This window comes from Cinclus cinclus, chromosome 5 (assembly GCF_963662255.1).
Source record: "Cinclus cinclus chromosome 5, bCinCin1.1, whole genome shotgun sequence".
NCBI lineage: Eukaryota > Metazoa > Chordata > Aves > Passeriformes > Cinclidae > Cinclus > Cinclus cinclus.
The window spans coordinates 37,810,122-37,837,285 of record NC_085050.1 but is presented as its reverse complement, the minus strand read 5'-3'; the positions used below and the strand labels follow the sequence as shown (position 1 = coordinate 37,837,285).

At 35.4% G+C, this 27,164-nt stretch overlaps 1 protein-coding gene across 2 annotated transcripts in view; it reads left to right on the top strand.

The window, feature by feature from the left end:
* The window catches only part of PALLD (palladin, cytoskeletal associated protein), a 179,428-nt gene that overhangs the window by 64,046 nt on the left and 88,218 nt on the right, over nucleotides 1-27,164 (top strand). For both annotated transcript variants that reach the window (XM_062493687.1, XM_062493686.1), the window contains exons 8-9: nucleotides 7,234-7,353; nucleotides 8,129-8,441. In XM_062493687.1, the coding sequence (XP_062349671.1) occupies nucleotides 7,234-7,353; nucleotides 8,129-8,441 (433 nt within the window). The remainder of the gene's footprint in view (nucleotides 1-7,233; nucleotides 7,354-8,128; nucleotides 8,442-27,164) is intronic.

Genomic DNA, 27,164 nt, shown 5'->3' with positions numbered 1-27,164 from the left:
ACAGTAAATTCCGTTTAGACCAGCAAGGAGAGTAAATGGTTTGCATGCTACTGAGGGAAAAAGGACAAGTCCCACAAAATTCCATTGCCCAAATGGTGTTCATAAGAATTACATAACGCCCAACCACGAAGTGCTAGTTTTACCAATCCAGCTTAACAGATGTGATGTGTCTTAAACACAAGTAAAACCTGATCTAAAAAAAAAAAAAAAAAAAAAAAAAAAAAAAAAAGGCATCACTGACTGTGCTTTTTTCTAGTCTATTCACAAGATAAAAGTCCTAGATTTCAATAAGTAAAAATTGTTCTTCCAGCTGCAGGTTTTCTGTCTCTTCTTCATTTCCCCATTGTACATCATTATATACTGGGGGAGATTCTTGAATAGTAAGTGGATGCTAAAAGATTGAGAATGTTCTTGTCAAACATGTAGAAGAGAAGACAGCAATACAGTCTGAACTTTGCTTTGAGAGGGTGGCCAGTTGTGCTTGAATATTCTGGAATTTGGAGAGGGTTTTAATTATGACACTGAATAAAAGAAAAGTTTTCTGTCTAGGATCTGAGTATTTCCAAAGACTGTCTCTGAAAGATGTTATCAGTGGAAGGATGTTTTAAATTCTGAGGGGTTGAATTGACAGGCAGGACAGACCTAGCAGCTGAAAGACATTTGTAAAGTAGCACTGTGACTGTGAGGATATAGACTAGGAAAAATGCAGCTTTCCTTTAATTTTCATGGAAATGAGAGGAAGGAAAGAAGGAAAAATATTTTCTTTTTCAGTTATTCACTAATTTTCTTACTACTTCGCAAAATTATTATATACCTATTTTGCCTCATGTTCATTATGCATATAGATCTCACACACACGTGTGCATGCTCTGTCCTAACAGTTAATACTGTTAATCATGGGGTCAAATTCACCTCTAATGAGGAATTAAAAACATGTCCAAGTGCTAGTAATGGGCTATTAGTATTTTATAATCATAACACAAACTTTAAGGTTTAAATACTGTAAATTAAGGTACAAAACAGTTTGAAGAAAGTTTCAATACCATCTCAAGCCTTTGGATATGAAAATAAATAATGGACAATAAGTTTATGTTGAAATATGTTTAATTCTGTATCTTTCTTAGAACATTCTCCTGTAATACATATTACAGAATAAGCCTCCCAGTTTAGCTCTTTCCTTGATATCTTAAAAAGAAAAAACAATCTGATCAATAGGTTGACTTTTTTTCCCCCTTCTCAGAGGAACATTTCTCCTGTCAAAGTAGCAAAATCTTTTCTGGATCTAATCTACCAATGTTATCAGAAACATACCTAGTACATCTGGTTCATTCTAACTAGGAGCTTCTTTTCTCCAAAATAATTTAAACTGTGTTCAATTCATCCTTTAACATAATAAATAGTATCTGAAAAGAGTGACATTTTACACAAAAGTTACTAAGAAGTATAAATTTACCAGCCTATCTTAGAGTTTTTCTTTTTAATATCCAATTTCAGACTCTTCTATCAAAACTCATAGTCATGAATGGTTGCTTCATTTTGGTAATTTTTTATTTTTAACCTTTCACCCTCTTTAATAAACCTAATGTGTATGTTGCTAGATGAACCAAATATTTTGCAATAGAAATGGAGCATCATCTAGTAGAAAGGAGAAGCAATTTTTTGCTAGAAAGGTTTCCTTTGTGTGAATAATTGAATGCTAGATTTTTATTATTTTTTTTTTGTGAACAGATAATTTTCATATTGTTAGTTGCAAGGTTTGTATAGCCTCTCTGACAATTATTGCTGTGGAAGAAGTAAGAATGTTGATATTAGTTCACAAAACTAGCATCTGCTTTCACAACCGCTTCCTGAAATAGGAAATAGAAGTTGAGATTTTGAGTCCAAAGAGATCATCACTGTGCCAGCCCTCTCACATACCTACACTATCATTTTGAAAGTGCTGAATATTCTCCTTCCCATTTCTGGGTAGTTGGCAGCCCCTGAGAGAAGATACCTTAAGTCTTCTAAAGGGTATTAGGGAATGGATTCTTACTTGAAAGGTGCAGTTCTTACTTAAGTCTTCTCAAGTACAGAAAAGTTATTTAATGTCGAGGTATCTCATACCATTCTCAAGGGAGCTGGCAAGACAAGAATACCGTTTTGGTATCTGTATTGTTGCAGTTTTACAGACATAACTGTAGTGAATGCCTCATTGCAGTCTGGCTGGTTTGTGGTTAGATTATTTCTTTTTTCATACTTGTAATTATGTTGCAATATATATTTATGAGCACCTTCCTGTGCTTTCAGTCTGCAAAAGAATTTCAGTTTGGTATTTTGTTCTCCCTGGATTTGTTGAGCTAAGTACTATACTATCCCTAAGATTTGTGCACTTACCTTTTCCTACTAAGTCCTATTACGTTATGTAGTATCTTAAATAGTACACTGTATTACACACTACAAAAATTAATAATAGTACACTTACTGGCTTATTTGTGTAGAAATTGTCACTGTGCATGCAAAGGGAATGTAAATAAAGTTTGGGCAAAATATAAATATTTCCTTTTGGCATAAATAATGAGCAGTGTTTTTTTTATATTAGTAGTACCACTGGTAATAAGTAACACTGGGTTTTAGGATGTCATGAAGAATCTTAAAATTTGTACAACAGGAAACTGGATATGGGTATCAGAAATGTAATAGATGCAGCAGTGGTTTGTGATGTAATTCAAACTCTTAGAAGCCAGACTAAACAATGCCTTCAGAGGAAATTTTTCATGAGCAGACACAAAACTGCTATTCAATACAGATGGTTAATACATATGCAAGATTGACAGGAAAACATGCATATGCTAGATAAGTATTCAGAATTTTGAAAGATGGACATGTTTTCTAACAATTTTTCGATGTGTGAAACATCCATGGAATTTTACATGAATTCTAACAAGTTGTAGTCTGACTTTAATTGCTGGTGGTCAGCCGAAGTCCAGCCATCAATAAACACTTTATAGTACTCAATAACAATCTGTCCTTTGATAGGTCAGTACTAATGCTTTAAAGGAAAGATATTCCATGGACTCAAAAAGGTAAGAAGTTAGAAAGCAAAGGTGTTTTTTTGGCTACCATTTTTTTGTTACACTCTATCTACTCTAATGTGTTTTGCACTCCTTTTTCTGTCTAGACAGAAATCAGTTTGCATTGCAAATCCCTCCAGACTGCTTTGTGAATTAATAGGTAGTCAGATTACTCAAGGCCAACATCACAGTTTGTCAAATTACCTGTTCTGTACTTCTTTCTTGGACATTTTGACTTTATACTGATTGAATCCTTCAAAAACAGGCTGCCTGAGAATGAAAATTCCCATGGAATCACTTGCCAGCTGTTGATATTTTGACCATTACTCAGCTGTCTGGAGACAGCCACAAACTGTACTGAATTACATTAGAATGATTGTCTAAGAGCATGTAAAAAGAAAACTGTATGAAGTAATTTTGCTTAAATTGCCAGGGAATTGCCACATGTACATGATTTTTTTTTTACTCAGCACAATACTGTGTATGTTCACAAAACACATCTCAAAAGATAGTCATCACTTCTCTTGGATTGTGCTTTCTTGTTTCCTGTTTAACTGCTGTGTTCCAGAGTCCCCACTCTAATTAAGTAACTCCTTTAGAAACTCCCCCCCCCCCATTTCTACATAATGTTTGAAACTGAAAATCCATGGCAAATGCTACAGAAATCCTTACTTCTTCCCTGCACCAAGAAAATCACCTTTCTGGTAGCTGATAAAATTCAAAACATAGAAGGTATACTATTATTTATTATGCTACTCTGCATATTCTTTATTTTCACACTTCTCTATTCTCTTTATATAGAAGATGCACAGATACCTACATGAGAAGTAACCCAGTGGGCCTATTGCTTTGAGTTAAACGGGAGTTAAACACTTGTGGAACATGAGGGAGAATAAGACACAGGTTGTCTAGAAGTTGGCAGAGTTCTGTTTTGTTGAATTTTTACCAGGAGAACACAACTGTGACTTCCCACTGTCTCTGTGTATCAGAAAACTTTGAACCTACAGCTACGGAAGATGCTCTGTTCATTGCATTGGAATGAACAGCTACTAGCAAAGGACTGTACTTTCTTCTTCAACTGTGTGTTCACGGCAGTGGAGGAAGCTAATGGTCACATTCAGAGATGAAGTTTCAAATATAGGAGTAGTACAGAGAAACATTCTGAAGTAAACACATTGCCAGTAATAAAATTTGTTAAAATGAAACAGTATTCTCTCTTACCGAAGTTTATTCTTCCTAATGGACTCATGAACCATAAAGGGAAAGAATTGCTCTGTAAAATGTAATCTTCCTTTCTAAATAACTGACAAAACAGTCAAGTACTTGCATGCCTAAGCATTTTACATGTTTCAGTGAACAAAATGCTTTTGTACTCATTTAGTCAAGTGTTAAATATGTTTTAAGGCCCTGAGAACAGCATTTCAGAGCTGCTTTCTGGAACACATTTCTGTGATGAAGTTATTTGTCAGCTGATGATTGCCGGGAAGTAGAACAGACATTATTTCCCTCAAATCTTCTGATTCTGCTTAGCACAGTACCAGAAAGTAAAATAATTACATAAGTCAGGATGTAAAGGTAGAAGAATGCTCAGAACATGGAGTATATCCAGAGTGTGTTACAGAAATCTTGAAAGAACTTTTCTTTTTGCCAAATTAGTATTTCATTTATATGTGTTCCACAGTAGTAAGCCTTTTAGCAAGGACCTGGAGGTGAGTGATTCTTGGCTTGGAGGAAAAAAATTGATAAAGAAGATGGCAGTGTGTTGTTCACATATGCTTTTTGCCCATGCTGCCTTTTGATTTGTTATTAGGATTTCCATGTTTTTAGTTTAGCCAGTTTTCTTACAATTGATCACAAACATTTTGCAGTTTGTTCATCTGATTGAACAGACTAAATTTTAACATCTGATTGTTTTCATCATTAATTGGCTTTGAAATTTCTTTATGTAGATTGCTGCAATCTGCCATATGTAATTTTAAATCATACCTCCTCAGTGAACAAAGCACATCATTGTAGAATCCATTATAATTCTTTTGTCAGTGAAGAGTGAAGATCAGCTCTTCTCATATGATCATTTTACACACTTAAAAAGCTGGAAGCATTTTATACATTAATTAGCTCTGCTGTTTGAAAAAGTTCTGCAGGTTGCTTTTTTATAGTGCCTTTGCCCTCATTCAGAGAGTAGTTCTCAGGCTGGTGGAGTGATCTTCTTTTGCAGTCCTGAAATACCCAGCTTTCAGCATTCTGCTGTTAAATGAACAGGAAACTAGAATTCTGCCAGTATAAGATTACATCCCCAGGGTCAGTTCAGTCCAGGACTACACACGTGTGGTTAACAATACAAGTGCCTATGACACATCAAGACTCTAAAAAAACCTGATCTCAGTAGTTCAAAAACTAGCTTGTGTTACCCATTACTTTTCTGATAAAACCTTTCATGAGTCATTAATCTTCATCTGTGTTAGATAAGATCCAACGTGCTACAGTATTACCAGACATGACTCTTGCAGCTACACAGAATGACTGATTTGCATTGCCAAAAAAAAAAAGGCATGTTCTGCTGTCTGAAAAACAACTCTGAGCCAAATATTTAGTCAGTCATTCATTTTTAGCCCATTTCCAGTACAGGAAGTTTTTGGATACACTGTCATTTATAATTGGAAAAATTTCACAACTTTTTTGTTAACTGTCTAAGTGAAACAGTGATCTGTCATTCCACAGGGAAAAAAAACCCCAAACAATTACTATTTGAAAATGTTTTCCTTATTTGAGCTATAAGAAGCAAAGTTGACCTTACTGAACCTCTTCTACACAATAATTTTCATATGGAAGTTATTAGACTCTAAAGTGCTTTTCCTCATTTTACAGTATGCTTTTATTAGCTGATTTTTTTATAATATATGGGATTGTATGTAAGTGTCCAAATTGCAAAGTGCATTTGTCTTTCTTTTTAAATTAAACTGAATGTTACAAAACTTCTCTGCTTTGGTTTTGAGACTAAAAAGTTAGCATAAGCAAAAAAAAACCCCTCTGAATTAATTAAGGAGACACAAAATGTGGCGTTGTTCAGGTATGAAATTATATCTGTATGTTCTGTAAATAGTAGGATTATTTAAATTATCTGTACTGTGACATCTTTAAAAAAACAGAGTACTGTTACAAGTAGAGATAGGATAAAGTGACCTCTTTGAAGAAACTGGAAAAAATATGCCTAAACAGTTAAATGTGCCCATTATAAATGGATAAAATAGATTTAGTAAAAGTTACAATAAGACCCAGCCTAATATCCTTCACACTAGTTGTCTGACAGAGGCTCTGGTATAATCAAAGCATATACCATGGCTTATCAAAGTAGATTAAACAAATTTAAAACAGCTACAGGATGTCTATCACTGCATTCTAAAGAGTTTTTCGGGATACTGTTTTTTATTGTATTTTGAATGTATCCATTCTCACTGCTGTGCAGACAGAGAAAGAAATTATTTTCCCAAACTCTGCATGAGGGGAGTGTTTATGCATCTGGAGTTGTTAATTCTGGTTGGTATATATGGAAGAGCTAACTGGAAGTGGTGATAAAATGTTTTCTGACAAAAAAATTTCTTTACTGGAAATGGGATATGATCTAATGCTGCATTAAATACAGAAGAGGTTCAGAGAAAGAAAGAAAGAGAGAGAGAAAGAAAGAAAGAGAAGGAAAGAGAAAGAAAGAAAGAAAGAAAGAAAAAGAAAGAAAGAAAGAAAGAAAGAAAGAAAGAAAGAAAGAAAGAAAGAAAGAGAATTATGTGACATTTGTACTGATGGTATTATTTAAAGACACTAAAAGAGCTTTCAGAGATAATTGTTTCTGGAAATCGTTACATTCATTAGTATTAATTAGTACTATCCTGCATTAGAAAAACATTCAGTGTGTAAAATGACTGCACAGACTTGTAACTGCAAAATTACTGCTCAAGCCAGTTTTGAAAACTTAGCTTGATCAATTTTTTCTGATGCAAAGTGATTTCCCTTAAAGCCATTTGTGTTGGAATCTCTTCAGCGGTTTTCCCAGTATTCCTTTGTAAAAGTCTACTTTCTGATGTCCTTTTAATATGCAGTGCGAAAAACACTAGATATTGCTTTAAATAGTTTATGATGTTTATGTTTATGATGTAGTTTATTACTTTATTTTTCTGCTTATTTCCAGAAGAGATATGTACACTTGTAATAGCAGAAACTTTTCCTGAAGATTCAGGAATTTTCACCTGCACAGCAACAAATGAACATGGTTCAGTAACAAGCAGTGCACAACTAACTGTCTGCTCAGGTATGTGACAAAGAGAAAGAGGAGCTTTTAGTCATAAATCTTACATAATTAATTTACCTGGGAAGTTGTCAGTCTGCTTTCTTTGTGGAAGATGGCTGCTGCAAGACATGAGGTTTGTCAACCTCAGTGCGTTAATATAAAGCAAGTTGAATGTTTCTTATGGTCATTTCCTGGTTTAATATTTTTATTAATGTAAAATGCATTTTTACAGGTCTGCCACAGGCCTGGCATATCTTGAGCATTAGGGTTCAAGACTAGATGGCAGCAGAGGCAAAATTAAAGAGATTAAATTATGCTACTAAAGTTGGCCTTTTGTAAAATAAAGCACTGTGACATGGTATGTTTAGTTTTGTGATCTGTTTCTGTATATATTGTCATGGGGTGCACTAACCCAGCTGCCGTTGCAAACTTGCCATGTATACATGCATTCTTCAGCATTTTTAAATTATTTGTTCCTCAGTGATACCGAAACTCCAGGAAGTCCTATTTTAACTGTTGTTGTCCATACTTCCCAATCTCAGCTGGTGCCTTCCTTCTTGAAACAGGTTTAGAGAGATCCATAAGGTTTCTCGTTGTGCCTTTTGAATGGGGCAAATTCAGAAAATGAATAGCCACCCATGTATCTAATTCAGCATAAATTATCAGTAGAAGGACTAGAAAAATACCTTAGTAAAACCAAAGATATTTCACCTTTTAAAACTGAAAATACACCTTGTATTTACCATGTACTTTGTCTATGACTTGTTGAAGACACATTATTTTTGATTTCTTTTAGCCAACTTGGAATGCTCTGGTGATGATTTCCATCATTTCCCACCACTTCCTCCAGTTGAAATTACCTCTCTTGAGCTTCTTCCTAAGACACATACAGATACCAACCAAGCAAACAACACTGAGTTGAGACCTGGTGTGATAGACCTTCAACAACATCTCAGTTCGTCTGAGGAAAAATCAAATGGCATTCATCCTCTTCATGGAGTAAATGGAATGATTAACAGCAAGCCAAATAGTGATAAATCCATCCCACCTTCAGCTGTCTTGCTTTCACCCACAAAGGAGCCACCACCTGTGCTTGCCAAACCAAAGCTGTGAGTATTTTTGTTTGGGTTTTTTTGGTTCCTATAAACTTGATATTTGTTGACAGCAAATTTTTGCCTGAAGCAATTTAGCATTAGACAAATGGACAGTCACTGTGCCTGCACCTTGAACAGTCTTCCAGCTGCTGTGATTTATGTGCCAATGAGCTGAATACAGGAGACACTTGTTTCCTTTATGTAGTGCTACGTCATTCTATATCTCAATGCCTTTAGAGAGGTTTAAGATAAAATCACAGAGAAATATTGTAGTGGCTGCTGCTCTGTGCCTTTTTTTCCCCTAGTCACTGTACCTAAAGATCATAGTGGCCTGAGATTTTGGGATGCTGTTTCTGTTTCAGAACTGGTTAGGGTTTTTTTCCTGCATGTGTTTGTCTCTGTAGTCAGTGGATATTTAGGTGTGTGATGTTTTTCTTATTTCTTATGTTTATGTATAACACATATCTCATTCTGCTTTCAGCCAGATTACCATACCTCTCTTATAGCTAAAAATCTGAGAAGGCAAAGTTCTAGGAAAGGAGAGATAAATGAGTGGTAAAAAAGTTACAGTAACATTTTTACCTTTTGTTAATGATGATATCTTATGCATAAATAGTTATACTCCCTGTTAACTTATAGCTTGATTTTAACATTGCTCAGACTCCTCTTTACCATTTCCCTCAAGAATATTTGGAGTGTGATGAACTAAAGCTCTGCTTTATTTCATTTGCATCAATAGTCAGAAGGAATTGTAAATTATAAAAATGTGTGTAAGAAGCATGAAACATGGTCTTCAAGTTTAGCAACGTCATTTGCTTTATTCCATGTTTTCACAGGAAACTTGCAAAATATAAAAGCACTGTTATTTTAGCATTCATGTTGAATTTAAATGCAAAAGAAAACATTTGAGACAGCCAGCCAACAGTATTCCCTTTCTACTCACCACTTTTTCTTTCAGTTGCTCTTTGTCCTAAGCAACTGTAGAAGGAAAGGAGGAGTGGAAGAACTAGAAAGACAGAGTAGTGAAATAACAATATATATGGTGGTGGTTGCATGTATGGGAGAGAGGTTGCTGAGAATGGCAACTTGCAGATGATATGTGATACGGAGTAAGCCAAGTGGTCCTGTACCTAACATATCTGTTGCAAGACCCACTCGTGAAGAAAAGAGATAGTGGCTCCACCAGAGCAGTAAAAAAGAAATTTCACCCCAGAGGTTTCTTTCCCAGAAGCAAGGTTGCCTGAGATAAGGGAAAGAATGGGTGTAAAAGACTTCTCTTTGTCTACATTGTGTGCAATTTTTGTTTCATTTTTTTAACATAGATTCAACAGTAATGTGAGAGGGTTGCTATTGCAAAAGTCCCTTCAGTTGCTGATGTCCTAATTGATGACCTTGGAATCCCTAGTGTAATTGCACTTGATTCCTATATTTTGCAATTAACAGCACTTGAAGCACAAGGGACTGATCTTGATTGCAGTCAAGATACATGTTTTGCTTGGCCAAAGACAGTGTAAGTCTGTGCTGCTGTCAGAAATTGAAATCTTGCCTTCTATTCAGCCAAGTATTTTGCTCCCAAGCACAGTGATAGCATAAGGAAGGGAAAGAGTGCCAACAAGAGGAGAAAAAGAAATGTCTGACTGCAGAGACTTGAAATCAGCTTTCAGCATTTGGAAAACTACTTCCCTAATAAAAGTGAACAAAATAATGCATTAAAATTAGCTGAGTAGTAAAGTAGCTCCCTCAACCATGAGAATGATCTGAAAAGAACTCATCTATGGAATTGTGTCTGTCCATAGAGTATTAGATGACAGAATCAGCATATACTAGCAGTGAATAAGAGCAAGCAAACTCGTAACTTTTTAAAAGTTATTTAAACTTCTAAATTGGTAACAACTGAGAGAGCTTTAAGCTTCTGAAAATCATTAATAGGTTTATTTTTCAGGAAGACTGGTTTTAAATTTCCAAATTAATCTTTTGTTTTCAAGTTTGTCTTAAATTATAAATTATTTAACAGGTTTATCTATGAAATTTCTGAAAACAGTTTCTTCAGCCAACACTGAAAGTAATAGCAAAGAGCTTGGTAATGATAGGCTGATTTTGGTTTTGTGTTTATATTATTATTTTTAATTTAACACAAAGGAGAGACTGAGTACCTTCTTGAAGTATGAAATACATTTGCATCTTGGCAATGTAGTTATAACCAACACCTGTAAATAATGATTTATCACAGTTCAATCTAATGCAAGAGCGGACATGCTACAGAGAGTTACTGTAGTTGTTTTCAGGCTTGAAAAGTATTTTGAAGTCCTAGAAAACATTCAGGTTGTGGTTACAGACACTTCAGTAATCCTTAAGACATCATTACTTGTTGCTTCAGTCTGGTGCTAAGAATATTTAAAATATTTTTATGACAATATAAAAAAATCTGGGAAAAAGATATATAGAATTAATTGCAGAATTAGTCAACAACAGATATTTTGCTGAAGTGAAATCTAGAAGACAATAATTCTAAATATTGTTAAAAGGCACAATATTTTGTAATGTCTTGTTTGCAACATGAGTTTCTGTAGGGTGGAAGGACTGTTAAACTGAGACAAAAACCCCTGATTTCTGTGATTGTGATCTCTGCTGCAGACCTATTTGAGGAGGTTGAGGTATTACTGTGCCTTGGACTTTTCTGGTCCATAATGATGTAATGCACAGATGAGGTTTCAGAAGATTCCCAGCAATGTATGTTACCTTAAGATATTTTGCATCTCTCAAAATTAGGCAAATGGTATTAATCTTAATTTCAGTGTGACGTCTGTGTATGAAGGTTCTGCTTAAACCCCTTATAATCCTCAGTGTGAATGTCTGCAAAAAAACCCACAACGCTGTTCTGTACAACTGTATATAACATGTCCATGGTTTCAAATGAAGAACTTCTATTCAAGTGGCTTGGTATTACTATTATTTTTCCATGTTAAAACAGAAAGAGAAAAAAAGATGGTGTTTGTATGGTTACAGGATGTACCTGTGTGATGTTTGTATGCTATGTAACAAGCAGTCACTTTAAAGTTCATAGACTCAGTGTAACTACATTGTGGTGCCAGAGCTTCCTGACCAGAGAGCTTCTCTGCAGTTGTCTCATGTTCAGCCTCTTTGTGTTGGAACGTTATCCAACTCTGTCATATACAATGACCACAAAGAATATAAGCTTAAAGGGAGTTTATTATTTCCATAATAATTATATTCGATATCTACAGGCAGTAAGAAACTGTTTAGAATATGAGAAGAGCTGGATAGAAAAACAATATGTGAGAATAGGAAACAGTTCAATGATTCATGTAACTTTACATTCATGAGCAAAGGTCCATTCATATCCATTTCTTTTGTTTCATCTGCTCTGCTCTTTCACGGTTGATAAGGACTGTTGGATCTTTATCTTGCTGTTAAAGTCAATAAAACCTTGGTCTACGCATATTTTCTACTGTAGTAGAAATAACTAATGTTAACTAAATTTGCTAAAATGTAGAACAGGATAACTGCACGTGAAGTTAATCCCTTGATAATAGTACAAGTCCAGAGCATTTGCTGCATCTGTTTTCACAATATGGATGTTTCATTTGTAATGCTTTTTTCCTCTCATTCTGGACCAATACATTTTTAACAGAAATTGAGTTAAAACAAGAAAAGGTTTTGTGAAGCATTTCCATTTCAGTGATCAACAGGCACTTGGACTAGGGTTTATAATTTATTAATAACAAGTAACATATGAAAATAGAGGAGGCTTTATGAGAGAATATACTAAGAAATAGGTTTTTTCCCCCATTTTCTCAGACTCGTTTCTTATGCAAAAGTTGCAAATCCTGAAAAGGAATAAAAAGTGTTATAATGTATCGTGACACATCTGTGGACTGAATGCAGTAGATAACAGTGAGTTTGAAGCAAAGCATTGTTTTTCTTTGTTTTGTGATCACTGTGAAAATCTCTGATACCACTGGAAGATAGAAGAGAGGAAATAGGAAGGGTTATGAAATATAGGTTGAAAGTCACATTTCAATGCCTATTTCAGGTCAAGGAATAGCATGACCCAAAAGCAGTTATTGCTGAGAAATTTCCTTTTTACTTCTGTCTTTGTCTGTTAATTGTGTCTTTGTTAATAGTGTCAAAGGGTAGTCACAGATGAACTTTGAGCCTTTTAAAATCTGCAGCTATAGAAGTCTGAATCTCTTTCTAACAGTAGATGTGAAAAACAAGAGAGGTTAAAGGTGATACATTTATTTTTTCGTTTTTTTCTCCTTTTGGCACTGATGTTTTCTGACCCAAGTAGGTGGAGACACTTTGGTGTACATCCTGCCTACATAAAAGCTAATCAGTATTTTAATCAGGAAATATCCTTGAAACAGTCATGAAATACATGTACTGTGTGTGCCACCATCATGATGTGCACACAGGACTTAGGCATTTTTTCAGATTTGTACTTCAATGCTGAAAGTAATCCAGTTTATAGGACAAGCAGGGACATGAGGGAAATTAATAGAATCATAGAATGGTTTCAGTTGGATGGACTTGTAAGGATTATCTAGTTCCAGCCACCCAGGAATGGGCAGGGGCACCTTCCACTGCACAAGGCTGCTCAAAGCCCCATCCAGCCTGGCCTTGAATGCTTCCAGGGATGGTGCATGCAACAGCTTCTCTGGGCAGCCTTTTCCAGTGCCTCACCACCCTCACAGTAAAGAATGTCTTCCTAATATCTAATCTAAACCTCCCCTCTTCCAGTTTAAAGCCATTACTCCTTGTCTATCACTGTCTGCTCCAGATTTCCATAGGCCCCCTTGAGTTACTGGAAGGGCTGCTCTAAGGTGTCCCCAGAACCTTTTCTTCTCCAGGCTGAGCAGCCCTGGCTTTCTCAGCCCATCTTCATAGGAGAGGTGCTCCAGCCCTCTGAGCATCTTTCTCCTTCTCTGGACTTGCTCAAACAGGTCCATGTCTTTTTTGTGTTGGGGAACCCAAAGCTGGATGTAGCACTGTAGGTGGGGTCTCACAAGAGTAGACTAGGGGAGGGAGAATTTTCTCAAGCTGCAGGTCATGCTTCTTTTGGTGCTGCCTAGGATATGGTTGGTCTTCTAGGCTACAAGTGCACAAGTTCAGCCACCTGCTTGAGCCTGTGCAATTTAAGCTTTCAGTTAACACATGCTTTAAACTTGTAAAAATCTTTAGTGCCTCCAGGAGTGTTCTCCCTCTCTTTTCTGCCCGAGTGTTGCTTTATAGCTCTGTTGCCTGTCTCTTACCTTTGTTACCAACTGTCACTACCAGTTCCTCAAGGTACCAAGAGTGGGCTTTTTTCTAAGAAAAGGATAGCAAAGGTCGGGGGTGGGGCGTGTATTTTGTATTTAAGGCAGTTTGTTTTTTTCTGTAACAAAGTTGAATAAAATACTATGCAACAGTTTATGATGCACCTTTGAACCAGAAAACATAGCAGGAAATGTTGTGCTATCAATCTGCAAACAGTTTATGGATAGTTTTCTGGTAATCAGGAGCTAAAAGCATTGAAATTAAAACATACTGATTTTTTAAATATATCTGTTGATTTTTTTGTTGTTTCTTTCCTTCTTGCCTAAATAATTGGGTAGATTTAATACTTGGAAATTATCAAGCAAAGGAAATCCAAGTGGTCAGTTCTTCTAAAATGCAGCATCTTCTGAGATGTTCTCAGTGTGTTTTTGGGAGGGAATTTCTGCAGAAATATTCAAGGATTCTCTTATTTTCACAGGATAGAAATCTCAAACAAAATTATTAAATGCTTTCCTGCATGCTAATCCTTGTGGTTTAATCATCATATGTACTTAATATTTACATGGCTTTGAATATGGCATGCAACCACATTTCCATTGGTATTCTTTCATCCCTGACCATGTAAATATCCAATCTACACATAATTTTGAAATTCTAAATACATCATCTGATGCTGGTTATGAGGAGGAAGGTAGGTGAGAAGGGATGTAGATTTTGTTTTGAACCACCTTTGTTTACTCTGTCTTGAAACAGTTAACAGTCCATTTGCCAGGACTGCTCACTTCAGCTCTAGAATGTAGAACATGAAGCTGAAAAACTGAAACAGATGACATTCATAATTCTGGGCTTGGTTTTCAGGAAAAACTAAATTTTACAGTCTCAATAATAGTATATCTGTCCTCTTTGCCTTCTGAGTGACTTCCTAGAGAAAGGTCCCATCTGATTCAGGCAAAGAGCTTTTAACTAGTACAACAGAAGATTGCACTGTCACTTCCTTTGGCACCCAGGTCTGTTGAGAAATTTTTAAAAAAGCTTCTACGTGCAGCATTTAGTATTCTAATCCAAAATGAGAAACTGGAAATCCTTACTCAACTGAGATATGACATGGAAATTAATTAATATTGAGAAATACAATATTTATTTTAGAAAATCTGCTTGTCCCTTTTGTACAGGTTTTGACAATACTTTTTATGATGTTAAATTAGTCAACAAATTGAAATAAAAGATAACCAATATCAGTTTATGAGACAGAGAGAGACACTGGCCAAAACTTGTTCTGCCAATCCTCATTTTCTTTGGAAAATGTTTTTGGTAGAATCTGGATAGAAAAATATAAAGTTCTTTTCGATAACATGAACTTTGAAGTATTATAGGCATTACAGTTCTCAATGATAGACAAGCATAATTATGTGAATTGTAGCTGGGTTAAATAGTTATTATGTTTGAATGGGATTTCAAAGCTACATGGCTTCAGCTTGAAATCTTCAACAATACGAGAACTGATTAATAATTGTTTTATTATTCTTTCCTTCAAGAAATTTTAAAACAAGGCAATTTGAGGATTTTTTTTTTAGCAAGGATAACTTCTGAATAGCTAATTTACTGCATGCTTTTTAATATATAGCCAAAAAAAGTAGCTAAATTGTCTAAACACAAGCTAAACTGGTTAAACAAAGTTCAGGTGCTGGCTACCCCCAAACTCCCAGTGCCTACTCTTTAATAAACTTGTTCTTCAAACTTACCTTATTATAGAAACCACTTGCAATTAGTCCTAGCCATCTGCATGCAGTTGGTAGTTGCCCATGCTTTAAAAAAGACTCTGCAGAAGTGTGAACTCATCCTTGAGTGAGGAGACTTGCTGGACAGGGTGCTAGCTCAGGAAGTTTAATCATAAACTCACATAGTTATGTAGCTACTTGATTTTATTACTTTTCTGTTCCCTCCGAACATATGTCAGATTTTATTTTTATTAAGGTAATGCAATTTTCTGATGGTTTCCATGCTTCTTCCATCTGTGATTGTACTACTAAGTTCTTCTTAGATATTTTCAACTTTTATGTCATTTTGTGTTCAAGTTTTCAATCTTATGTCCTTTCAAGTTTTCATTTTTGTTCTCAGGTATATCTGCCATTCTCTCTTGCATTTACTTCTGTTAACTGTGTTTAAATTTTCTGTGTTAAGAAACGTTTTTTGGTTATGAAAACAAGAGATTGGAACTCAGTAGAATTTGCTTTTTTCTGGTTCAGTGTGCATGCTATGAAACTTAGCTACAGAATTTCCATATGTGATTTTTTGTCATAAACAGAATCAACAGGGATAACTAAGTCTACCAAAGAAGATCTAAGAATGGAGCAAGTGCTTCAGGTCCTACTCTGTCAGCCTTATTCCTGTCCTAAGCAGCCTTATTGCTCCTGTAGAGGTTTTATGGTGGTAAGAATGGAAAAAGCTTATCCAGTGGAGGGAGTGGTGTTGCTTGAGTAGATGTCTGTCAAGGAGATAAATTGATACTTTTTAGAACCCTGACAAAACCATGTCAGAGACAGTGGCTGGACAACTTTCAGAGGCCTTGTTTATATCCTAGAAGAAATGCCAAATTGGAAGCATAAGTCTAAAATTTGGCTGCAGAGAAGTTCAGTATTTGGTTTGAAATTCGTCATAGGGAAGGCAGAAAAGGCCCCAAACTAAAAGCTTTGGGGGATATCCTTGACAGGATAGCTGTATTTACCACAATAGTCCTGCCACTGGTGTAGGAAATGTCTCCAGGGGATGGTGAAGGGCTGGCCTTAGTATCAAGTAGAACAGTTGTTTACTAGAAATATAATCAATCTCTTATCTTTTAGGAGACTTGATAATATATGCTATATATGTAGTGTTCATCTGAAAAAAAACTACTCATGGAAACCTAACTTGGTTGATAAGTGGAATGTTCTACAATTCCTGCCTGTTACCTCGTGTCAGACCTTTAGATGTCCTTGCCAAACTCTGCAGTGCATTTAGTAAGAAAAATAATTAGCATATATGAAGCTGATGGAATTGGACACCTGGTGAACACTGAGAAGGCACTGCATTGTTGTTTCTTTTGAATAATTGTTACTGCTCATCACAGAGTTATTAATGCCGATCTTTGATGTTTGGTGATATGTATAAAATATCTTTAGTTTTCAAAACTGTGAAGCATCAACTCAGTACAAGTGGATTTCTATGTATTTATCTGTATTACCTATCATGTGACATACTACACATACCTTTACACAGGCAAAGTATTAGTTTATTGCATGTTCTTTGAAATATTTTATCTTATCCTCACTATCCTGATTCTGGAATTCATCTGTATTTTATGGACTTAGCCTTGAAAACACATTTCATGTCCTCCTACATTTATTTGAAAGACAGCTGCCAATTTTCTTTTTTCCCTTCTTCTCCCTTTTGTTCCTACTCCATATAAAAGTTTTTAACCACTGTAATGTTTCTACTTGTATCTTCTTTCTGTTTCTGTATACTTTTAAAGAAACATGTGTGGACTGTGGTTTTTTTCATGGTTTATTCAAGTGCAAGAGTTTTTCAATCAAGATTTTGCTTGCCATCCCCCTGTCTCACCTTCTCACTTCTCTGTGGTAAATCCTTTAAGTAATAGATGTAGGATTTTTCAGTTCAAGTCTTCTATAATACCTAAAATTATTTTATTTTAATAAGTTTATTGGGGGTTTTCATTTACTGTCAGGATTCCTCAGAAATCTAAAGATTGTCTGTAAGTTCACAACCTAGGAAATAATATGAAATGCAATAAGGAAAATAGAAGAAGTCAGATGAGAAAAACATATTTGCAAATGGAAATATAATTAAAATAACCTTTGATTTGTAGACTTTAAATCCCCAGTTCTCTATGGGATGATGTCTGTACTTTTGTCTGTTTTATATAGTTGATGAGAATGATGGTGGTAGCTGAAAAACCTGTTTAGGAAAATAGGTAGAATAGCATTAAAACCTATTTAGCATTTTCTGTTACATCTGTCTTATGCCTGTATCACAGAATTTTCCAAATCCATAAAACTATTAAAGGATAGGAACTATATTTTAAGAAACAGAAGCATTTTAGGTTGAGTGAAGAAGCTTGCTTGGTTAAAATTTTAAGGTGATGTTCACAGTGATTGAAATTCTCACCATTTTCAGAGCAGTTGTACTGAAAATTTACAATTATTTTCTATTTTCTCACTGTTATTCATTTCATTAAAGTCAATTTAGTTTACTCAAATCGTGTTGCAGTTTATATATTTCTGCAGCAAAAAAATGGAAATGGGAAATAGTAGTAACAATTCAGAAGGAAAGTTTCTCTTTCTTGGATTTGAAAAGTGCAATTAAAGGAAAGACTTTCCTAAAATTGTTCTTTTCCCAAAGCTTTTGTTAAAATAATTGTAATAGAAAAAAGAAGTTAAAGTAACTAGAACTTGAAGTAGCTTTTCCCTCATTCCCTTTCTTTCACTTGCTGTCGTTCATGCTTTCTCCTACATGTTCTCAATCCTCTCTCCTCTCTTTCTTTCATTCTGATGGAAAACCTTCACAATTAAAGTTCTTCACAATTCAGACAGATGAACCACTGTTAACATAAGCTTCACCAATACTGGATAAGGACTGTTTTGCATTTATTGCACTATCACAAGGCCTCTAAGGGTTCTTAGAAAAGTCAGAGGAAAAACTCATATTTTCCATTTCAAGTACAATAATGTCAGAGTTACTGTAGAAATTCCTTTTCTGTGAGTTTTGTTGAGCTGCTGCATTAATTTTCCTGCTTGGAGGAATTAAATACTTGCATGATCATGACAGATGTATAAAATGCAGATCAAATTGCTTAAGTTCTCAATGGGTGAGGAAGGCAGGGTAGAAGCCTAAATTTTTAATGTGAAAATTATGATTAAAGAGGCTTCATTAAAGACACAATGGAAAATTATTTTAGAGAACTGGTAAGTTCTTTGTAATATTAAATGTTTTTACTGGTTTGGTTTAATAGAACTGACATTACAAGGCCCTGTATTTAGTTTTCTAGACATGACTGTGTTACCAGTATGCTTAGAGAAAAATGAAGTAGTTTTCTTACCTACTTAAGTGAAAAATCCATTATGATTCTTTATTAATCTCAACTATGGTGTTCTTCCATAACTGTGTTCTGATTCGTTGTTCTGATGTTCTCAGTTTTGTGCAAGTGCTTATTATTTCTCTATGTCTTAATATCACATTTTAATATATGCCCATGAAACAGTTAGTGTGTTGACCATCTAAAAAAAAAAGTATACCTGTAGCTGTGGAATCACTTATACTCTGTTACAACTTCCTAATATGAAAAGCATCATATAGCACCTATAAACTGCCTTCTTGGATGTATAGCAATTAAGATTTTGATAAAAGCATAACTTCCTCTCCACTGCATGCAGAAATGGGTATGATCTCAATGTCCACACACAAAAGTATACCTGCAGTTCCTATTTCATCCTTTGCTAGGTGAGATATTTTCTTACTGAAAACCAGCAGTTTTACCCAAGGACATACCATGCAAATTATAAAATGATGATAATTTGTGAATGTTGCAGATGTGAGTTTAACATGCCAAACCTTGGTTCTAGTTTTTAATACATCTAAATATAATATAAAAAATATTAGAAACATATCTGAACCTGCAAGTGGTATGTGGGATAATATTTAAAATTTCTCACTGATTGCAGAAGGATACTTTCTCATTATATAATTTTCTGCTTATTCTGTTGGTGTTGGAGACTGACATTAAACCTGGAAGTAAATGTTCTTCTATAGTGTTGTGTATGTGCAGTATATGGTGCAGTATACGCACCAAACATTAACAGGTACTGATCTTAGGGCAATTTATCTAAATTTATCTCCTGGACTTTCATAAAGTACCTTGCCAGTAAATGCATTGTGCAAGTCCTTTGGATTTTTCTACCTTTCCTATCTGTAGTTGTTTCTTTTTTAATTTCCCCCTAACTGATTTCTTAAACTAAAGAGTTGTTCGTTTTTTATTTGTGCTGGCAAGTACAGTGCAGTGTTATTATTTTTTTCAGTTTGGAAACGAATGAGAGAAGTAAGCTTAAGTTTAAAGCCTATAGAATCCTAATGAGAACCTGAATTCAGAGTACTTGAATGCTGCCTCTTGCTAGTTCAGCTTCTGTGATAGGAGCTGTGTAAGCAAACCTTGTATCTCAGCAGAACATCTCCAGGTTTCAAGAATAGCAATAGGTATGCAAGTGGATCTGGTCAAAGAATGCAATTTTGTGGTTCAATAGCAGTGTATTCTCCCTGATAGGAGAATAAATTGAAGCATCAACAGCACATTCCAAAAGGTAAAGCATAATGGAATAGATTGCTGCTGTTGTAGTTTAGGGGAAGTTTAATGTCTGCTAGATAGCACCCTTCCTTTGAGAAAATGACCTGTTAATACTCACAGGGAGAAAAATCAAGCAGTCACAAGTGACAACAGCTTTATTCCGGCAGTTTGCTTCTATCTTACCTAAAGAATGGAGGCGCCTTTGTTTTCCAGCTTTCAGAATTCACTAGTAACATTTTCTGTTGTGTTATTTTTGAGAAAAATGGTTTTTATTTTATGATTAAATATTCAAAACATGTAAAATGGGAGACATTATTGTGAAAGTCTGATTTTATTTTCTAACAACTAATTGCTCCAAGTGCATATTAATTACATCTTTAAAATTCAAGAACTTTCATAACTGCTTACAGGATAAAATTGTCATTGGAGATTATACAGAAGTGAGAAGTCCTCTGAAGTGCTTCATTTTTTTTCATTTTTTTCAAATTAATATATGTAGTATCTTAAAAACTTATGGAAATAGTAATCATGTTGTCTTAGATATTATTTAGTTGCTGAAATTGCTTAGAGTTTTGAGTTTTGGATACACTTCAACTTTTGTTTACTTTTTATAATGCTCACTGGGAATTAACTCTTCCTCCCTAAAGTAATGTAAGATAAGCAGTGTTTTCTGTCAGAAACAGAAATTCACAACTGCCCTTTTGGTTCCCTTGCTAATCATGTTTACTTAACTCTCAACACAGTCTAAAATGGACTTTAGTGATATTTCCAGACTTTGTTATCTAGTAAATTCTTGTCTGAGTGAAGTTGCCAAGTCAGCCCCTGAAGGCAGAGCTGTGTGCCTTCAGCTTCCACTAAAACACATAATGTGGTGCTAGTTATCAGCAAACACCCTAGAAATGTGTGTAAAATATACTCAGTATGCAGAAGCATCCTTTCAGCATCCACAGCCATTGGGATTATGTAATGAGCCTCCTCCTTGCTTCGTTAAAGTCACAGAAGAATTTTTGATGACATGTCACAGCAGGGGACTGTATATCCTGTGTACAGAACACCTGAATCAAAACAAAATATTCAAGGGCAGGGGCGCAAAAAAACCCACCTTTATAAATGTCCAGAATTACAAATGTCCAGCCTGGCTATTGCTGTAGTATAGGTAAATATTATGTTCTACTTCTTTTTTTTTTTTTTCTTTCTATGTGTTTATGTAAATGAAAGACAAAGAATTGCTAACTTTAATTATAGACAGCGTGGTACAAATGTGAAGGTCCCTGAGTCAGGACTCTGCAGTTTTGATGCTGATGAGTGTACTTTTGCCCTGTCCAGTTTATTTTTTCCTATGTGTCTCTTACAGTAGAAAGATGATAGGTACAAGAGAATCTGAGCTTTTCTATCACTAGCTCATAGGGCTTCATAATTGATTGTAGTTGCAGTAGTGTGTTTTATTGCAGAATGCTACAGATACAAATTTTTGAATTTTATGTTCCCCAAACATATTTTATAATTTCATGACATCATGAATTGGTAGTTGCTGCATATAGAGATGGTTTGCACACAGATATCTTTGTCTCACCCTTCTTAAGATCTGTGCTCAGAGATTGTGAGGATTAGCTCCCCTTGGTCCATATCCAGATCATCTGACTGGCATCCCAAATGCCTCGCTTCAGGGCCGTCCAGAATTGTAGCCTCGCCTGCAGCATCCCAAAGATGGATTAACTAATTAATTATAGATTCATCAGGTCATTGAGTGTAACCCTTTTTTAGTCCACCGAGGTCTTTTAGGGACAAGGACTCTCTCAATAATGACATGTGATTTTGAGTCAGTTTCTGGAGCTGGCTTTGAAGGTGCTTTCCCCGGATCATCATCGAGCAGCCCGGTAGGTTTTGGCTGCGTGCGTTCCCTGCCTCTCGTGGCAGGAGCAGCAGCCCTAGGCTGAGGCTCCCTGTCTGGTTTAGCTGCTGGGTGGGCTCTCTTCCAGGCTCTCCGGGGCCCGGCTCCGCTGTCCTGGCTGCAGCGCAGCTTGCCCCAGCCCGGACGATAAACTTCTGACCTCAGCTAACTGAAAAAAAGAAAAAAAAAAACAAAAAAACCCCAAAATAACAAAAGGCAAAGGAGAGCTCTATCCCGCTGTCTGTCCGTGCTGCAGACAGCACAGCCCGAGAGAAGGAATGTGGAGCAGTGAGTGAGTGCAGTCCCTAAAAACAATCTGCGCGCTTCTTTTTCCCCCCTTTGCTCTCAGAACCAGTCTTAAAAGTGCAGAACTCAATATCCAGCATGAACAGAACAGACAGCTGAGGGTACAAGCATCATAAAATCACCGTAGGACGAGTGGTAAAATAATATTCTCACAGCATTCTGAGAATGAAGAAAATTGGAGAGAAGCAGTTCCTCTCTTCTTGATAAGTGTTGAAACAGCTAAAGCAGTTCATTAGAGATGCTGCTGAATTATCATCAGTTGCTTAATTTATTCCACATGGCTAAGATGATTACTTAAATTCTAACGATTCTGTGTTTCATTAAGGAAAAAACTATAAAACAATGAATAGTCCAGATTTTTCTTTCACTCGGAATATTGCATCTCCAATAGCATTTATAAACAAGCAATTTTCAAATTTCCATGTTGTTTGCTATCACATTGTTGTAGGTAATGTCTGGCAGTGGATTCTATTTTTTATCAGGATCCTCCCATAGTGTTGCTACTAAAACCTCATTTAAGACTCTCTGCTTCTCTCTGTGGAGAGAAGACTGTTGTGAAAAAATCATTATAGGACAATTGTTTTAACCTTGATGCACATGAATTTACAAGAAGTTACCTGTACACAAATGGTAGAATGATCTCATTAAAAAAAGTCATATGTGACTTTCGGGAAAGCATTTCAGTTTAACCTGAGTCAGGGAGAGAAGTTATCCAAAACAGGGTAATCCTCTGTACTGATTGATAAAGAGATATTTTAAATATACATTGCAATTCCCTGTAAGTATTAAAAAGAAGACATTGAAGGAATCTCTAAATGGCCTTGCTGTGTGTTGTTCTAGTGCCAGAATGAGAAGTGAGTTATTACTAGAAAGTTACTGACACAAAATTTTGAAAGACAGAATTCAGTCATCCTTGTTTAGGGTATCTAGTTGCTTTACATAAATTTGTCAAACTGAAACACAGAATGCTTGAGACTTTGGATTTAAGACATGCTTTTGAATACGGGCATGGAAACTTAGAGAAAATACAGAGACATAGGTGTTTTGGTAACTAACTGAACAATCTGCAAGAAATGCTATGGGACATAAAGTATAGTTCGTCAAAAGTAGACAAAGGACAAAAAAAGGGGGTTGTTTTGTTTTAAAGCAAGCTAAATATACAAGTGGATGAGCTTCTGAGGCTTTGATGTAGCTGGCTTTTTATATTAGGTTTGTTCTGCCAGTTCTGACCAGGACAGAGCATGCATGTCAAATGCTTTCCTAAACAGGCCTCTCTGATTTCTTCCAGAGAACCAGCCTTAGTAAAGCAAGACAAGGTTAACCCTTATTTAATGAAAGTACAGTGTTATGTAAGTTGAGAAAAAGAAAGAGATTATAGCTCACTGAAATTGTGCTTCAAACAATAGATATCGATTTAAGCCATTAAATAAATGATGGCATTGTTTCCCAAATGAGATAAGGACAATTCAAAATAAATAGCAAAGATTCAAGTTACTAGAACAGATGATAATTTTACAAATCATCCTTTGGTATTTCTGGAAAAATATTGAAAATATGAATTCAGCAATTCATGAGATTTTATAGCTGAAGATAAACCAAATTTTCTGCTAAAAAGTGAGGTACAGAAATGTGTTTCTTTATATTCTTTTACTGCAAACATAAAATTAATACTGGTATCAGTAATGGCATAAAAGTAAATTCTTAGAAGATATTTACCTCTCTGTAATAAATATTGGTATACTATGTCTTTTATGAAAAAAAAAATGAGGACAAAAAGAACAGTTTTGAAAGATTAATTCTTCTGTAAAGGAGTGCACATGGTAAGAACCCCTGCTGAAGCCACATCTAAATCCTATTTTATACTCAAACACTGAAAGATCAAGCACTGGATTCCCAAGCCTGACCAGGCAATATTTGGACTGTAACATTTAGAAAGAGTGCTGTGTATAATGGTATTCTGTAAAGCTTTCAGATAGAGGTTAATATGTAATAACAGATAAATACAAGTATGATTTTAGTGAAAGCATTGTGAAATCAATGACTGGGGATTTGGACAACATAAATGTAACTTATTAAAGGAAATATTAGGGATAGGAAATAGCTGTTTATACTCAATTTGTTGCATACCACTTGTATGTATTTCATGTTTACTTACCCATGGAATGTTTCAGAGAAAGCATTGGGAAACTATATCAACTTTTCACCAATGGAAAATGCAGTACAGCATTATTTAAGGACAGAATAACATTTTTAGGAGTCCAGACTTCAGACTGTAACTCTATTAGCTTTGAATGTTGGTTGTTGACCTTGTTGAAAATAAGTACAAATTCTGTGAGTTCTTTGTACCCATTTGCTCTTATTTGTGTGGAAATCCATATGCTTTTAAACATTATAACCAGTTCTAATTATTGCTTTATATCACCTAGTATCCTCCATAAATCTCTTTCTAGATATGGTCAAAGGATTTCTCATAAGCTGTCAGAAAGCATCTGGTTTTCAGCCCAAGTATTTTACAGCTTTAATTTGTGGTTAGAAGGAAAGGTTGTTCACTTAAACTTCAGAAAAAGTGAATGAAAGAAATATTATCTCTAAAATGAGAAGGGAGTATTATAAACATAAAACATTTGATATAAATGCCAAAACAATTTTGAGAAGCCAAAGGTATTTTTGTTAATTTTATTTTAGTAATCAAAGTCAAGCTTCACAAATATCAAACCCATAAATTTTCAGACTCTCATTTTAATTTGTAATGACTTGAGTCTGATTTTTTTTGGCTTTACTGGAATATCTACTTAATACCCTATGTATATGGAGATTCTTGGAAAGAGAATTAAAAACCCAGTAATACTGTAGCTTATTTTAATCAGAAATTTCAGTGGCTGTTGTTCTTGCCTGATACAAGTAAACAATAATTTTTTTTTTTTTTTGAAAGGTTAGATTTCTACAAGACCCTTTGAAATAATCTGTATTTATTAACAGGAAAGTAAGGACCATGTAGTTTTTAGATACTAATAATTTCATCTCTTCTGAATGCTTGCAATCCATTGTAAATTTATATAAGTTCTAAGCTGCCAAAAGATGATTTAGTCTTGTACTGCTTGGAGAAGAATCCAGCTATACTCCTTACCAGTCATCAGAGCAATGATATTACACACATCTTGTAGAATGTGGAAATAATAGGTTTATCTGATCCTTCTATGAACAAAAATTATCTAAAATGTAATTTGATTAGGTCTATGGTTATGATATTGGGTAGTAGTGTACGTGTGTGTGTGTGTATTCCTATGATAATCCATTTTGAAGATTCCTTTACTTAAAAATATTTTCTGGTACTCAAGAGGAAACCTCAATCCCACCAATTTAGAAATTGTGTATTACAGTCATTGCACTAGGCATAAGGTGTGGTAAATGTGAGTTCACTTTTGATTTTCTGGTATTTACCTGGAAAATGCTTCTGCATTCATTTTAGTTTTGTTAAGGGTTTCTTGGCTGTTGCTTTTGGTTTTTCCTTATTTGACAGTTGTGCTGAAGGTGCATCCTCAAGCTAGTTCCATGTTTATTGATGGAACAAGTGCAGCATATTGGTGCTCCAAGAGCATTAGGGTGTTGTGTGCTTCTAATTCTTCACAGATTCAAACTTATTAAGACCGGACCTTTCTCTCTTGGCTTTGATTGCCAAGAACTGTGTCTACAACTACCTTCTCTGCATCACTGTCTTTCAGAATCAAATCTGAAGAACCCACTCTCTCCAGTGGGGTAGAGTACTAGTCTCACTGGTGAGGCTCATTTCACATGGTCATTTAGAGGTCAGACTTCACACAGACTTCACACTATCTGTTAGAAGTCAGGTTTTTATGTGTGACTATCTTTAAATGAAACAAAAAACCTGTAGCTCTAAATGCAAACTACGTTTGCTACACTTTTGTTTTACCAAAATCCAGAAGATCTTTCAGGTAGAGTGAAGCTGACTCTTTAGAACTGGTTTGTTAAACTCTATCAGAGACAACCTGCCGAAACACAGTAGGTTAACTCCAAATCACTGCAAGTGTTCTCTGTGAAGAAGGAAAGACAGCAGTTGTTTCTAGACCAATTAAGTACACACTTTGGGCTACTGTTTTTAGTGGGTGGTGGTGTAATAACCAAATGACACAAATACTTCATGAAAACCTTAGAAAACATATTCTGTTTGAAGAATGTTTTTACAGTGTTCTGTACAGATTTGATCTTTCAAAGAACTTTTAATGCTAAGAATAATTTCAAAGCAAGTCATAGTCATAGCAAGTGAAGGAGGTATTTTAAACTTGCTGTAGCAAACATAGTTTTCTTAGATGGATGGGAGTCTGAAATATTTCCAGTCTTCTGTAGCTTATATTGCTTTTTCTTTCATAGTTTTTTTTATGGATTCTCAGTAGTAGATAATGTTGGTGATACACATTCCAGGAGGCCTCTTCTGCTTTGGCCTACTTTCAACATGCCACTACAGAAAGATGTGAGAGGATTAGTTCAGGCTGTAGGCTCATGTACTTTCAACAAGCCTAAGTCAAAGCTGCCATCAACCCTGTTCTGGCTTTCTCTCTTCTAGGCTGATTCCATGGATTTTTGCCTGGATCAGATAAAAAGTAGCCCAGAATGCCATGCCAGTTGAAAAGCAGTAGATGCAGCCGATGCCTACATAAATGCTTGTGCTGCCTAGGGTGGAAATAGTGGACAGTAGGTTCTGAATAACAATGACCTTTAAAAATATCTGTGTGAAGCTGTGACTTCAGAAGTGCCGCCATTCCAGTAATGATGCTCTCCTGCTCACTAAATCTACTGGAAGAAATGTTGCTCTTGGGTTTTTCTGGTTTGTTTTTATTTTTCTGTTTCATGACAGTGCAGTATAAATGGTTTTTAGTTTAACAACAAGGATTTCTGGCACAGGATTTTTATCCAT